General features: G+C 44.4%; 1 protein-coding gene across 1 annotated transcript in view; it reads right to left on the bottom strand.

The window, feature by feature from the left end:
* The window catches only part of C4H6orf132 (chromosome 4 C6orf132 homolog), a 45562-nt gene extending 31264 nt beyond the window's left edge, over positions 1-14298 (bottom strand). The window contains exon 1 of the mRNA XM_066624669.1: positions 14145-14298. Within this exon, the coding sequence (XP_066480766.1) occupies positions 14145-14298 (154 nt within the window). The remainder of the gene's footprint in view (positions 1-14144) is intronic.
* Positions 14299-14763: the final 465 nt, after the last annotated feature.

Here is a 14763-nt window from a genome sequence, read left to right as displayed (position 1 = left end):
CATGCCACTACAGACTGAATACTCTCAATGCCATTCGGGCACTAGAAACTCTTTGTACAGGAACAGCACTGCTCTGTAGGAAAACCATGACAACTGTGGGTAATTCCATTGTGTGTGATCACCCCGGTGCCTGTTTCACCATGTACATACCACTGGGAAAATCACTACCAAAAACAGCATTTAAATATGTACATATGCAGTGCAATAGATGTGCATAGGACCAACACACAGAATGATGTACACACAGTTTACATTCCCCCCCCCCGCAGCAGTGTGTTTGCTGTGCAGGATATATATCATGTTTTGAATGGCTCATGTACCAGTGTTCAAATCCCACCTCAGATATAGACTCTGGACCCAATCCCATAATTTTTGCTGACATGTGCTTTTTGCTGACTTGTGTACACTTGAGTCAGATGTGTCACTGACTCAGGCACTAACTCGAATTTGAGCCTCTGGCTCGGAAATGAGTCCCCAAGTCAGCAAAGGTTGCCCATTAAGACTTTTGCATGAGTTGAGCTGGGGGGGGGGGCGGAGACTCAAAACTCGACTCTAGCTGCAGTGCCAAGCTCCCAACCATTCCCAATTCTATGGGTGGGATGCAATGATGAATCTTATGTTCTCTCATTGCATCCCATGGGCCACTGGTGCTGCAGCAGCTCTGAAGAACTGGCAACTTACTGGTGTTGCGCAGAGGATGCACTCAGATGCATATGGACTCCAGATTGTCTGCCATACTAGTAAGTTGCTGGGGGGAGAATCAGGGCCAGAAGTGGGCAGAGAATGGGCCGTCTTGGGGTGAGGAAGGTAGGATCTTGGCCGTAGTAGCAGCCACTGAGATCCTGTGCTCCTAGGTCAGGCCCAACATGCCCCCTTGGGTCTGCCAGATTTACACCAGCAAAGGAGCTGGCATAGATCTGAGTAGGCCCATTGGGGACCATGGAGCAGTGGAGTAGGTAAATAAAACATTAGCCGCCCTGGGTCCCTTTTAGGGAGAAGGGTGGGATATAAATAAAGTTTATTATTATTAAAACATGTCTTCATGCCTGGTCCCAGCCAGCCTGCCTGTGGGATGCCACAGAGTCTGTGTTGGCACCACTGCATCACACAGGCTGGTTGAGCATGGGTTCCCATCCCTGGAATTGGGCTGTATGTATGTCCCCATTTCCTAAATGCAAAAATAGTCACAGAGGAAGTTAATAATAATGCTTAACATCTGAATGTTTTATCATGAAGGTACTGTATATGCAAAACAACCTGGCAAGGTATGTATTATTATCCTCATATTGCAGCTGAGATGAAGTGGCTTGCCTACAGCTACCTACTGAGTGTATGGCAGAGGCAAGATTCAAGACAGGGAAGCCCCGATCTGCAGGTCAATTTCTCAGCCGCTGATGTTACACCAGCTCTCTAGCTTTGAGGTAAACAGAATTTGAATTGTGATGCACATTAAAAGTGACATATAAACATATCTGTATGGTTGGTTGCAACCAAAGAGACTTGTACAAGATGTTCCAATGAGTTTTCTGTGCAAGTAAATATTGGACCGCGTCTGTTGCGCCGAACTCAAAACGTACACACGGGGGCTATCCAGGCTTCTGGCTGACTGCCATTTCTTTGCATCTATAAATGGTAAATATCAACAATACTAGAGCAGTGGTACCCGGTGTGTTCTGTAACAGAACTTATCATAAACCTGCCTATTGGCTGACAACTTCTTTAGAACGCCTCAATAAGGGTCATTAGTTTAAAGCAGTGACTACTTAGGGCTTGTCCACAGTCTACTGTGATCCTCACAAGCAACATTATCCCCTCCTGTACCCATACATGAATCCTTCTGCTGTGTCATTTGGGGAGTGAGATGAACACTGTGCTTCTGGTCTGCATTAGCCATAGTACAAGTGTGATACTTAACAATGTTTTCCCATGTTTCCTCTGAATTTCCCCTATTTATTGCCTATTTCCACCATTTCTTGGATGCTTCAAATGCTTCTGTGATTCATTAGTCACTTAAAACAGAGTACTGGAATATTCTGCTGCAAGAGCCTCTCTGAATTCAATGCCATTCAAATGAACCACATATCACAGCGACCAAGTCAGAATCTGGATTTGCTCTCTTCTTGCCTGGCTTCTCTGAAAACAACAGATCCTAGTCAGCCTTCCTGCTGGGATTAACATGTGCCAGTTAATTGGGCACACCAGCTGACAAGGACAAGCAGTAGGTAGAGATGCCCAAGTGGTCTTATATCATCCAGCCAGATAAACGCATGACATCATCAACCCTAGGTTTATAAGGTCATGCACAGGGATGCTTGGGCATGTTGCCCTGGTTCATTGTAGAAAACAATGAGCTATTGGCTTTTTTCAATTAAAAGGCAAACCCACTTACCAAGTGAGTGAAGGAACCAGGGCCTCTGGCACCTTGTGGGTAAGAAAGAGCAGGGAGAAAGTACTCAGTTATCTGTGTGAGGGTTATGTTTTATTTGCTGCCTGCATTTTAACCTCCTTGCCATTCTTTTCTCCCCTTTCCCCATTCTTGCCTGTCTGTTACTGATATATGTTTTGCTTTGATCCTTTGCAGAAAAAACTCCTCCCTTTTTGTTTTGGTCTTTCATCCATTCAAATAAATGCCGTCTATTTTTTGTTGATTAATTGCTTGGGTTCAGTTCATTAGGAAGCAGTGCATCAAGAATAACAGACCATCCTAGCTTTGCTACTTTTTGGTTCCAAAAGATGACCCTTTGGATTTTAGGGGCTCCTTAGTAATCTTGGGAAAGGAGTTTTTCCAAGGTGGCTTCTTTCTGTCTGGACTTCCTAGCCTTGGATAGTGGCAGCAGAATATTATCAATGTCCCAATAAATCCAGTCTGATCAGTAAGAGGAAGTGAAAATTGGAGGCTAGGGAGAAAGCCATTGCTTACTGCTAAGTCTTGTACCCGTCTTGCCCTCTGCGCTTTTCCTTGTCCAGCACAATTACTTTCTAGAAAGGCATTTAAGATCCTTTATTCTATTCTACCTCCAGCTGTCTGATATGTACTCTATGTTCTACCACAGCACCATGACACACATTGTGCTTGACCAAAACATCACTTCCTATGGTACCCTGTCATACTGTTCATGCTTAAATGTACAACACCACTCAAATACCCAGCATTTATTATAATTAATCAATTAATGAATCAATCAGTTAATTTGGAACCCCAAAAAAAGCCTGACCTCACCAACCATGGGAGCTAGTCCTGCTGGGGGAAAAAATCTAAAATGTCAGATCTTTTTGTGAGTATAGGCCAGCCATTTTCAACCACTGTGCCATGGCACACTGGTGTGCCGTGAATGGTCTGCAGGTGTGCCACGGGAGTTTGGAGGAAGGTCATTTATTAGTAGGGCCATTGGGGAATATGAGTATCCCGCTGGCAGTACAGTGTGCCTTGCCAATTGTCAAAAGACCGATGGTGTGCCTTAACAATTTTAGTACCTTGTCAGTGTGCCCAGGGACTAAAAAGGTTGAAAATCACCAGTATAGACATTCTTTCAAAACCTCGTGTAAACTATAATTATTCCCACTGTAGAGGTGATAGAGGAAGAAACATGATGATACACTTGGTGTCAGTACTGGGAACAGAACTTGGGGACTTCCTAGCTTCCAGCTCTATGTTCTTGCCCTAGGACCACACCTCTCTGAGCTGTTCTTTCTGGTAGTGAGCACAGCCCATAATTTACTTTAATAAGATTCTCAGGTGAACAGTATGAATTAACAGGTATGATCAGCAGAGACACTCAGAGGCTGCAAGCCCCACCTCTGCTTGAAGGGTTGCTGTGAAGCAATTTACCACAGAGAAAGCAAACATTAAAGCAAGAGCAGGGAGAAAGCAGGGAGACATGAAGAATATGCATGATCAGCAATAAAACAGGATGAATTCCCACATGGAAAAGATCCACACCTACTCCAATCAATTACATTTTGTTATTGGTTCAGTGTCAGAATTAGTGAAAAGATGGCTTCATTAAAGGAGAAAATAAGTGGATCGTATTGAACAAGCTGCAAGTTATTTTCATTGCAGTGGATGATTTGTCTAGAAATTGCATTGTATACTCATTACCAGTAGGGAAAGGGATGGGTCCTATGATAAGTATATGTTTTTTAGTAAGATGCCTATTTATGTTTATTTTTTAACTTGCCAATTAGCTTGCAGCAGAAATTCCTGAAATGCCTGGTAGTCTGCACTACCATGGTGATGGATGTCATTGACACCCAAATTCACCTACCTTCATCATCTATGACTCTTCTGGCCAGATTCCCTTCCAGTTGGCCAAATTAAGCAAAACTGCAGATCTTCAGGTTAATCTTGATGCTTATAATCTGGGTGTAACTGCTTCTGGGGATGTCTGTTTCATAACTCTAAACACGCTCAGAAAAAGGCCCCAGAATGGACCTAATGAGAGAAGGAAGTCAACCCAAGGAGACACATAATTGGCAGTGGGATGGTTTTAACATTCCCAAACTGCAACTCACTGTCCATTTTTTGGAATATTTTTGAAGAAATGGTGAGTTTTAATTCAGATGCCTGTTCATCACATTTGGATTCTCTCCAAAGAGCTTGGAACGGCATGCCTGAGGTTATATTTTAACAATCACATGACCCCCTTCATGAGAGTGGTGATTGGCTGTTGACATGAGCACAACAAAAATGGCTGTTGCAATGGAACCTAAGGACACCCTAACACTACTGAAATGCAGGAGAAGATTTGTCTTAGAGATGTCCCTCTGCCTATGGCACTGAGTGGGAACCTATCCCAAACAATTTCTCAACCTTCACAACATTACAAAGGTTCGATCAGCATCACTCGTCATTCATTTGACAGCAGGGGAACCAAAGTTGGGGAAAAATGACTTGTCCAAAACCAAACAGCAAGTCCTGCTGTCCAGCCTCTACCCCCTTAGACTACCTATAGTTTTGAATTTTTCTAGGTGCATCTACCTTACACCTTAAGGCAAATCAGGATAGTACACGCCATGTGCAACCTGTCATTTATCTCCATCTTATCCAAATGCTCCCAAACACTGACCACCTTCCTCTCCCTTATGATTCTTGGTGAGCTGCTCCTCCTTCTCCACTCATGTTGCAAGTGTACTCTGCCCACATAGACTCTATTTAGGTGGTTTGCCAGCCTCGGCTATGTTGCAACTGCTTGCCACAGGCAAGTCGATGGTGCCATGAGAAAAAACAGGTAACTGCAATATCTGCCAATCTGCCCCCAATTCTCATGCAATGCCCCCCTCCCTGAGAGCGTCTCACTTTGAGAAACTCTAAAACAGGTTGGTATCTCAGCTTTAAGGGTGTGAGAACTGCAGGTTCTCCAAATACTATACTGTGCTGCTTTAAAAAAAGTGCATTTTACAAAACAAGTTTTTAAAAGCAGCATCTTGCAATGGTCTGAACAGAGACTGGATTGGAGATGGACAAAAACATACCCATAAATACCACAGTCCATGTACAGTGGAATCAGTGAAGATCAGAGAAAGAGAGAAGTGCTTAATCTTTTCTCCTTCAACAGTTTCTTCACCACAAATTCCCATCCAATCCAATGGCTTTTTCCATCAATGGGGTCCAAAATCCACATTTCCATAATTTGAAAGGGCAATGATGTTCAAATATGGGTGGATGCTGGAGTGGGGAAAGAGTGAGAGAAGGCATGTGACCCCCCCCCCCAAGCAGAAGACTAATGTGATTCTAGAGACCTCAGTATAGCTCTTTTTACCCTGATTCCTTTTGCTAGACTTAATGCATCAATTCCTTTTAATAATCTGCAACATGAAGGCTTTTGGACACAACCATTTTTCATTGTGAGCAGGACCTTTGCCAAATAGCTGGCGTGGGATGAGCGGAAGGCTGATCAGCTGGGAGGCTGAGCTGGAGCACTCTAGGGAATTGAAAGGTATGATATATACCTATACTGAACTGACACTTAAATGGGCTTGCCTGACTTTAGAATGTGAATCATTTACAAAAGCCAATATGAATACTGTAATATGACAAAACTTGGCGGGATTGCTCTTGCTCATATTTGGACATAATCTTCACTTCCAAGACTGTCCCATGAATCTTATCCAATAGCGTATGAAGCTGCCTTATCCTGAATCAGTCCAGGAGGGTTCCCTTGAGTTCAGCATTGCCTACACTGATGGACAGTGGCTCTGCAGGGTTTTAAATGGAGGTATTTCCCCACTATGCTTGGAGATGCCAAAGGTTGAACATGGGATGCTCTACATTCAGAGCAAGTGCTCTAATGTTGAGCTACAGCCCTCCTCTCTGAAACAGTTTCATCCAAGGTCTTAAGAACTAAATTCTCTATGGCTCAACCAAAGAAGCATTTATGTCAGCCTCAGCAACAATAAGACAACCTCAAACTTTGCATTCCCCTCTGTTCAATCAATGGATACCACAATGGTTGGCAACCTTCAGTCTCGAAAGACTATGGTATAAGCCTACAGCACCCAGTATTCCCAAGTGGTCTCCCATCCAAGTACTAACCAGGCCTGACCCTGCTTAGCTTCCAAGATCAGATGAGATCAGGAATGTGCAGGGACACCACAGAACCAGGTTCAACCATATGAACATCTGGGTTTACACTACTCATCAGCCACAAAGCTCATAGATATCACTTGTTCATGGATGACCTGGGCCCAGATGATGTCCCACAGGAGCCAGGTACACCACCTTCAGTTCCTTGGAGGAAGGACGGAAAGTGAATGTGCAAAAATAAACAAGCAATCCTTTCAAAATGGAGGGCAAATCTTTTAAAAGGCAGCAAAACACTGTTGGGATGCAACCCACTGTGAACATCTCTTGTGCAACACCATGCATACAAACTGAAACATAATAAGAGCATGGGAGAATTTCAAAGCAAATGGAACCCATCCAATTCCTCTTGGTTTCCACACAACAAAAGCAAGGCTTTGAAGACCAAGTCTTCTCACGTCAAGGAAACAAAATACAGTCTGAGCCTCATTATTCGCGTGGGTTCCGTTCCAAGCACTCACGTGGATGGCAAAAAACGCACTATAGCAAATCAGTTTCTTTTCTTATAGAAAACAAAGTTTCTTTGATTTAAAAACAACCTTGCTGACCTTTGTGATGTAAGATAAGAGTCATTAAGAAGACAATCCATCTATCAGTCCTCCTCCAAGGGCTTACAAAGGCGCTTCACTCAGTCCCTCCCTTCATCAATGCAAAGTGATCAACTTTCTTTCAAGTGCTCAGGGGGAAGGGAGGGGTCCGCTGGAGAGAGAAGGATTGATGGATTGTCAGCCAGCTGCCCCCCCTCTCTCATTAAGGAGGCTATTGTTAAAGGACTGTTCAGTTTTTTAAACTGATTTTAAAGGGATGCATTTTTCCCCTTCTCCGGGGATCAGCACATTCCTTCTCACTTGCAGAGGCCATTCGTGTTGAGTCAAATCCGTGTATAAAAAATCAGTGTATAAATAGGCTGGACCTGTACAGCCTTCCTAAGGCTGACAAAATCAGTTCTCAAGTGCAAAGGGCAGCCCTCACTTACTCTTTATACCTGAGGATAGGTAGATGAAACAAAAGAGAATGTGTAGGATCACATAGGCTCACTGATAACACCAGAGAAGAACCCCAAAATTGATTGGCTGATCTTCAGTGGCATCAACCAATATAACAGCAAATAGATACAGGGATATAAAACCCATTTCATATAGCAGACCGAATAGCATTCATGGCAATGCTGAGGGCCAGAACTGATTTCATTGAGTAGAAAGTGACATCATTAAGCAGAGGTGACCAGAAATAAGCATTTTTTCCTCACAAATTCATTAGCTGCAGAAAAGAAAATACGCAAATCTGTATCATATTTTCAAGACGTGAGAGAGCCCTATTATTATACTAGGAGACCCCAATTATCATGTGGGTTGCCCTTTCAGCAGCACCACTGCTTCTGATGAGGCACCACTTTGTAGCCCAGCAGTGTCTGTAGGGTGACATCTCAGCAGGAGCAGTGCTGCTGAAAGGGCAGCCCACATAATAATTGGGCTCTCTCCCAGAGCCTTGGCAGCTTTCCCCTTTTTGCACCCCTCATGGTCTGCTTCTTCCCTCATACCATTCCTCACCTTCTGAGACCTCCTTCTGTCTCTCTTTCCCAGTGCCTTGGCAGAAGCGGTACTGCTGAAAGGGTAGTCTGGGAGAGCCCAATTATCACATGGGCTACGCTTTCAGCAGTGACACCTCAGTAGAAGCAGTGTTGTTGAAAAGATGGCCCACGTGATAACTGGGTTGTCCCAGTTCTACCCTTTCAGCTGGGCCAGTTCTGCTGATGGGTAGCTCAGCAACTGAGAGTAGCTGTAGGTGATGCTGAGAGAGCCCTATTACCATGTGTGCTGAATAAAGAGCTTCTGCAGATCAGATACAACCAGCAGCCTTATGTTTAACACCCCAGCTTGTATCTTCTGATGCAATAAAATGCTGCTGTTAACCTAAGTGCCCAGGACCTTGGTACCTGAATGTCTGTCTTTCCCTATATGTATTTGCTCATGTAAGCAAATGTTAGCTGCTTTGAGTGCAAAGCAGGGAGAGAAAGCAAGGTAAAAATCATGCAAATAAATAAATAAATAAATAATACAAAGATTGTTGTTGGATGGCCTTCAAAAAGTTAGCCATGTGGCAACCCCTGAGAGGGTCTTCTTAGCTGGGGCACCCCAGCTGTGGAACGCTCTCCCTATGGAGGCTTGCCAGATGCCTACACTTTTGTCTTTTCAGCACTAGGTACATGCCCGATCTCGTCTGATCTCGGAAGCTAAGCAGGGTCAGGCCTAGTTAGTACTTGGATGGGAGACCACCTGGGAATACCGGGTGCTGTAGGCTTATACCATAGTCTTTCGAGACTGAAGGTTGCCAACCAAAGCCCTGTTTATTTCCACAGACCTTGTTTAAACACTTCAGTTGTTTTAATCCATTTCTTGCTGTTCCTGTTTTATTTTGATGGCGCTGCTGTTTTTATTGTTGTCTTGTTTTTCTGTTTTGCCTTTCCGCTAAATCAGTGGTGACCAAACCTTTTAACACTGGGACCCACTTTTTAAAACGACACTCTATCAGGACCCACCTGGCTTTACGAAACTAAAAAAAAATTCATTTTATCAGTTGTTCAAGCCTCTGCTTTTATCCTTTTTACTATGGTGAGGGGACCGCCTTCCGGAGGATTTGTTGAATTCTGAGTAGATAGGATAAGGAACATTCTGGCAGTCTTCCATTCCCCTTTAAATAAGAGCCAAGACATGTTTGCTTTCTCATAAGTAAATGTGCATGTGTAGCTCAGTTTCACTTTCCAATACATTTTCCTTGTCAACTACCAGCTTGTCACTTTCAGCTTCAGGACCCACCAACAATCAGGTGGCAACCCAATGGTGGGCCCCAACCCACAGTTTGAAAAACACTGCGCTAAATTGTTTTCAGCCTATTGAAAAGGTTGAAAATTCTTCCTGGGAGAATTTTTAAAACTGAAGCTATAGGATACCAGCACTGGAAGAAATTAATAAATAAAAATAAATCAATCACTGAGCTACAGAAGGAGTAGGGGGAATCATTAGCTTTTGCTAAATGTTTGAATCTTTGGGCAGAACAAAACTAGCTCGCCCCTGAGCCAGAGCAAGTCCAAAGCACATTAGTGGCTACTCAGGAGCAGGGTGAGCTAGCACTTAGGCATGCACTGGCTTGCCAGAGCTGAATCAAGCCCTGGAGAAGGTGAGTTTGTGCCGGCCCAGGCAGGCTGGCGCTGGGGGTGGGAGAGGATGGCAGGAGGGCGGAATGAAGGCAGGGAGGGGGTGTTGTGGGCAGAGGGAGGATGGACTGGGAGGCAGATCCTAACCCCTGTCCCAACAAGTGTTACATGGGCTGCTCAGATCTATGCCCGTTAAATCACGGGCACAGATCTGAGCAGCCCTGTGGGGTAACTGGCGCGTGACATGGGGTAAGGGGCCAACTTACTCTGAGTTGTGCTCCAGGCCATACTTTCCTTATGCTGAATACAGCACAGGCAGCTAGGCCAGCCTGTTCCACCGCAAGTTAAGACTGCGTCCTTAGAGAGATATGACCTACACTGTGGAATCCACGATGACCTTGCCAATGTGTCTTATGCTCTACGTTTTATGTTCACACACTAAACTAGGAATGTGGGAAATCAGTGAAGCAGCAAATCAGTAATGTGGCTAGGGAGGGGGGGAAGGGTAAGTACTGCAGGCACAGCAATGTGCCATGTAAGCAGCCCCTCCCCCTTGCCGCTGGTTTCATTCCAGGCAGCAACAGCAATGTGCAAGGAGTCGCCAAACCAAACAGTGTCTCCTGCATGGTGCTGTTGCTGCCCAGAATGTCTCTGACAGCGAGTGGGAGGGGCTGCTTACGCAGAGCATTGCAGTGCCTGCAATACTTACCATTTTGCCCCCCTCTAGCTACACTACTGCTGCATATGGAAGTAACCTGGAATGCACCATTCTACTACTGCTATGACCATGAGGACTATGTGAGTAGTTAGCCCTGATCAGCCTGATGGATGAGCAGCAATAAGCATTGAACGAGTTAGGCACAGGATGCCAGAAGGCTAAGCCACAGTTTTTGGACTTATTATTATACACTAATAATTAGTCAAGTGAGCTTCTTTCTGGCGGAGAGAAGCCTAGAAAGAGTTTTTCCCCTCAGTGTGCCCTGGAGCTTAGACTTGAAATACTAAACCTGTATTTTTGTCCTAGACAGGAATGTTTGAACAGCATTTAATTCATTAACAATAACTATTAACAATGCTCAGACGCATTGCTTGGAGAGAAGGGGGCAAAAGCTATATTTGATGAGGACTCCACAGATGGTTGTTACAAAACATGCAGCTCCCCGTGGACTGTTTGCACAAGGGGGGGAGGAAATCTCCTATTTTCAGGAGAATCCAGTGCCTGAACTTTATATGCCCAAACAGCTTTATAATTAGTTCAGTTGTGTGACTTGGTAGGGGCTATTTCCAAGACATTTCTGACCATGTCACATCATTCCATGCTTTACACAGGAGAGGTGTAGTTTAGCTATCTCTTTATGAGAAATGCATCCATAGCTTTAAGGGAAGTGTAGGAAAAGGGAGTGGCCAGGGACTAGATTCAGGAATCTCTGAGTCAGTGACACCCACAAGTCTACACCCATTTCAGGTTGGGTAACTTGTGTTTACTTTGCAATTCATCTGATGCAAAACTAAGGTGGGGATTAGCTGAAGCATTCAATCTGTTTTAGCACATGGAGCATGGAAAGTATGCAGCAAACATTCAGAGCAAGGGACCTGCGTAATAATGCCATACCTACCACTGATACACCTCAAACTGGCAGCTTTAGTGTTTCAGTGGGCAATAGTAAGCCACTAGGCATAACTTTTACACAACAGTGTGTGGCTGTCACAGTCATGGATCAAGTTTATGTTACACACCACACCAAGATACAGATGAGGTACATTAGTCTGAAAAGTGTGTGATTCAATTCCAGCAACAGACGCAGTACAATAAGCAGTTAGACTACAAGGAAACAAGGAGTGTGTTCAGATGTAGAAGGGATCAAATGTAGTTTGCAGTTGGCAGTGACCAGCAGTCCATCACTTCCCAATTGCAATGACACTTTGTGCCATCATAGAAAAAGCTGCTGCAGGTTGAATCCATGTACAGCCTGCTTCTTTTTGCTCATTCTTATGGGGAAAACACACAGGTGAACTAAAACAATGGATGATAAATATTTCAACAAGGGTAGTCAATAAGAAAATGTTCTGTATGGGTGTCATATTGATTCCACCATGATCTGGATATCAAAGTTTCTGTGTTTACACAGAGCTAGCATTTCACAGTGGTCCTGCTCATTCAGACAGAATGTCAAGTCATGGTTTATTCGGCATTACCATAAGACATGTGTAGCCTTGGGATGCACTCCCTCTTCCCCCTCTCTCCTCCCCTCATGTGTGGTGATCTGTGATGCTCAGTCCCTGGTTATGGCAAACCAGAGATTGCCATTTAGTGCAAACAGTGAAACCAAGTTTCCATTTGCCTACCAAACATGAGCAAAAAATAGGGTTTGATGCAGACCTTTCTGAATGAAATGGCAAAGTATTTGTCACAAAAGAATCAGAAGTTACTAATCAGAGGAGAAGGATGGAGGGGGAAAAGGAAGAGAATGAGTGTAAGCCCAAAACTTATTCTTGTAAAGCCAGGCTGTGGTTGGGTGTCACATCTGAACAGCCCAGACATCTCTCATCCCAAATATTGTCCCAGTGTTCATCATCCACTACTGAAGATTTATTTTCATTATTCTCTATAAAATAATGCTGAACATACAGGTCTGTATTTACCATTTCATAATAGAACTCTCCCCCCCCCCCAATTCAGAGGTTGCTATTTCATAGCTAGGCTGGGGCTATGTAGTCATGATGGAGGGATCCTCTTCATTTTAGCATTCCAGCAGTTGTTGTGTGTGGGTGTCAGCATACACAGCTGTGTGCGTACATATACAACACAGGATCAGCTTTAGATGTGTTTGTACCTGAAGCAAAAAGGGAAATTGATCCCTCTCCTCCCACCCACCAATCCCTAAGGCTTTTTGAATGACTCAGAGGAGATTTGGGGTCAAAAATTGGTATCCTGCCTGGAATCTGTTGCCCAGAGCAACACTTTGCATTGCTTCATGGTAGGATCTGTCAGTTCCACTTTCTTTATGCCTTTGTGTATTTTTTTTACATACTTATTACCTGACCCAAAGAACAACTCACAGCCCTGGGGAAAGGAAGCATGTTTGGACTGAAAATATGATGACCATATGATGAGAATGTGAAGAACAGCAACAGAGAAGCCTTTTGCAGATGTACTCTTAACTCCCTGGGCCACCATGCTGACACTATTGTTTGCTTGACAGCCTACCACATGGGAATTCCTGAACAGATGGTCCTCATCATACAAAGCCTCCACATGAGATCAGACACCAGGGGAGGCCCACTCCTAACTTTAGCATCTAGAATAGCTCCAGTGTTGACAGATACTGTCTTGGACTTCAGGCCTAACTTTGTAATTAAACACTGAGAAACATTTTTTTTATGCATAGCGAAGAACTGACTCACTCTTTGAACTAGGAGCAAGCCAAAGGGCAAAGCTTCACATTTCATTTAATCGTGGAGACTTTTTTCCTCTCATCCCCTTTCATCCAAAACATTGCACTCCTGGATTTTGAGAGACTCACTGTAGCTGCCTATCTTGAACACCACCCAAGTACAAGTTACATAACTTTATGCATTTTAATCTTTATGCTTCCTGGCCTCCAAGAGTGCTATCTATGAAGATCTCTGCTGTGCAACTTCCATTCGTTCCAATGGCACCCGCATGGAGTTTTTGCACAATATCCTGGCAAATCAACCAGTGGTTGTATAGCAGCTATGCCCGGTGAACTGTACCCTAAATGTCCCCATTTTCTTAGCTGATGCTCAGCACTGCTCCAATGCCATTTAGGGCTGGCATCTTCCCATCTGTTTTAACACAATTACTAACTATAAGAGAGAAATAAAACTCAGAGAATAAACAAATGTTTGCCTTCGACACCAGAAGCACCTACAGTACTACAGTATATCCTTTTGAAGGCTTCCGTATGGCTATCATCATTAGAGTTCTAATCTCGCGCAAAAGCAGTGGCAGTGATTTATTAACTTGCTAATAAATAGCTGCCTTATTCTATGCTGTTACCCCAATATCCTTGCTTTAAAGGGAGACCATTCAAGATCCACTCATTCACCCTGGGTTTTGTTTTTTCATGAGCTGGTCACAGAGTGCTGGTTTAGCTTCACAGGTTCCAACATGCTTCTGTTTAATCCAGTCATTCCTCCCAAACGCCTCCTGTAGTTTCCCAGCTTGACGGCTGCTTAAAACAGCTATTGCAAAATAGTACCGATGAAGCCCCCAAACCCACATCTTCACCCCTCTTCTCAATTTTCCAAACACCCCTGGGGTCAAATAACCAACATGCTGGAACCTGTCCTGGTAAAGTTACACAGTGAGAGCACAAATCAGCAACTCCAGAATTTCTCCCCCCCCCCAAAGCTCAGAAGAGGAAAACGAAAGGGAAGCATACTGACCAGAGCTTTTCAGCTTGTCAGAGCTGACCTCCTGTGTGAAGACCCATGGAGGGTTGGTGACGTAGAGGGAAGTGGTCGAGCTGTTGCCACTGTTGCCATGTTTCTTCCCAAACAGCCTGCTAAATGTTCCCTGCATAGAGCTGTTCTTCTTCATCTTTCCTTCTGCCTTTCCCTGACGTGTCTCCCAAAGGCTCCCTCTAGCAAGGCATATTTCCAGTTTGCTCAGTTCTTGCCACCCAACACTCAGAGGCTCCAACAGGTGCTCCTCTCCTGAACTACCTTTTCAGCTGCTTTAAAGGCAAGCCACCTGAGCAGGTAGAGGGCTGGCTGCTGCTAGGTGGCCACACCCCAGGAGCAGCTCCTTCGATTGCATTCTTCGCTGCTACAATAAGCCATTGTTAAAAGTAGCTGTTCTGGAGCCCAGGGAGTTGCAGAGGTGTTCCCCCGTCGTGCTGCCACCTCCGAGAGAATCTATAAGGCTCCCAAGGGCTCCCAATCAAAGCTGTACAAGTCAAGCACACCTTCCAGATTTCCAGAGGCAAAGCTGTGCAAAAAAAGTATGATTGGCAATGCATGCATTCCCTAATCTACCAGGTCAAATATTTGTTTAGGGTCTACC

Source organism: Tiliqua scincoides, chromosome 4 (genome assembly GCF_035046505.1).
Source record: "Tiliqua scincoides isolate rTilSci1 chromosome 4, rTilSci1.hap2, whole genome shotgun sequence".
Lineage (NCBI taxonomy): Eukaryota > Metazoa > Chordata > Lepidosauria > Squamata > Scincidae > Tiliqua > Tiliqua scincoides.
This window is presented reverse-complemented; position numbering and strand designations above follow the sequence as displayed.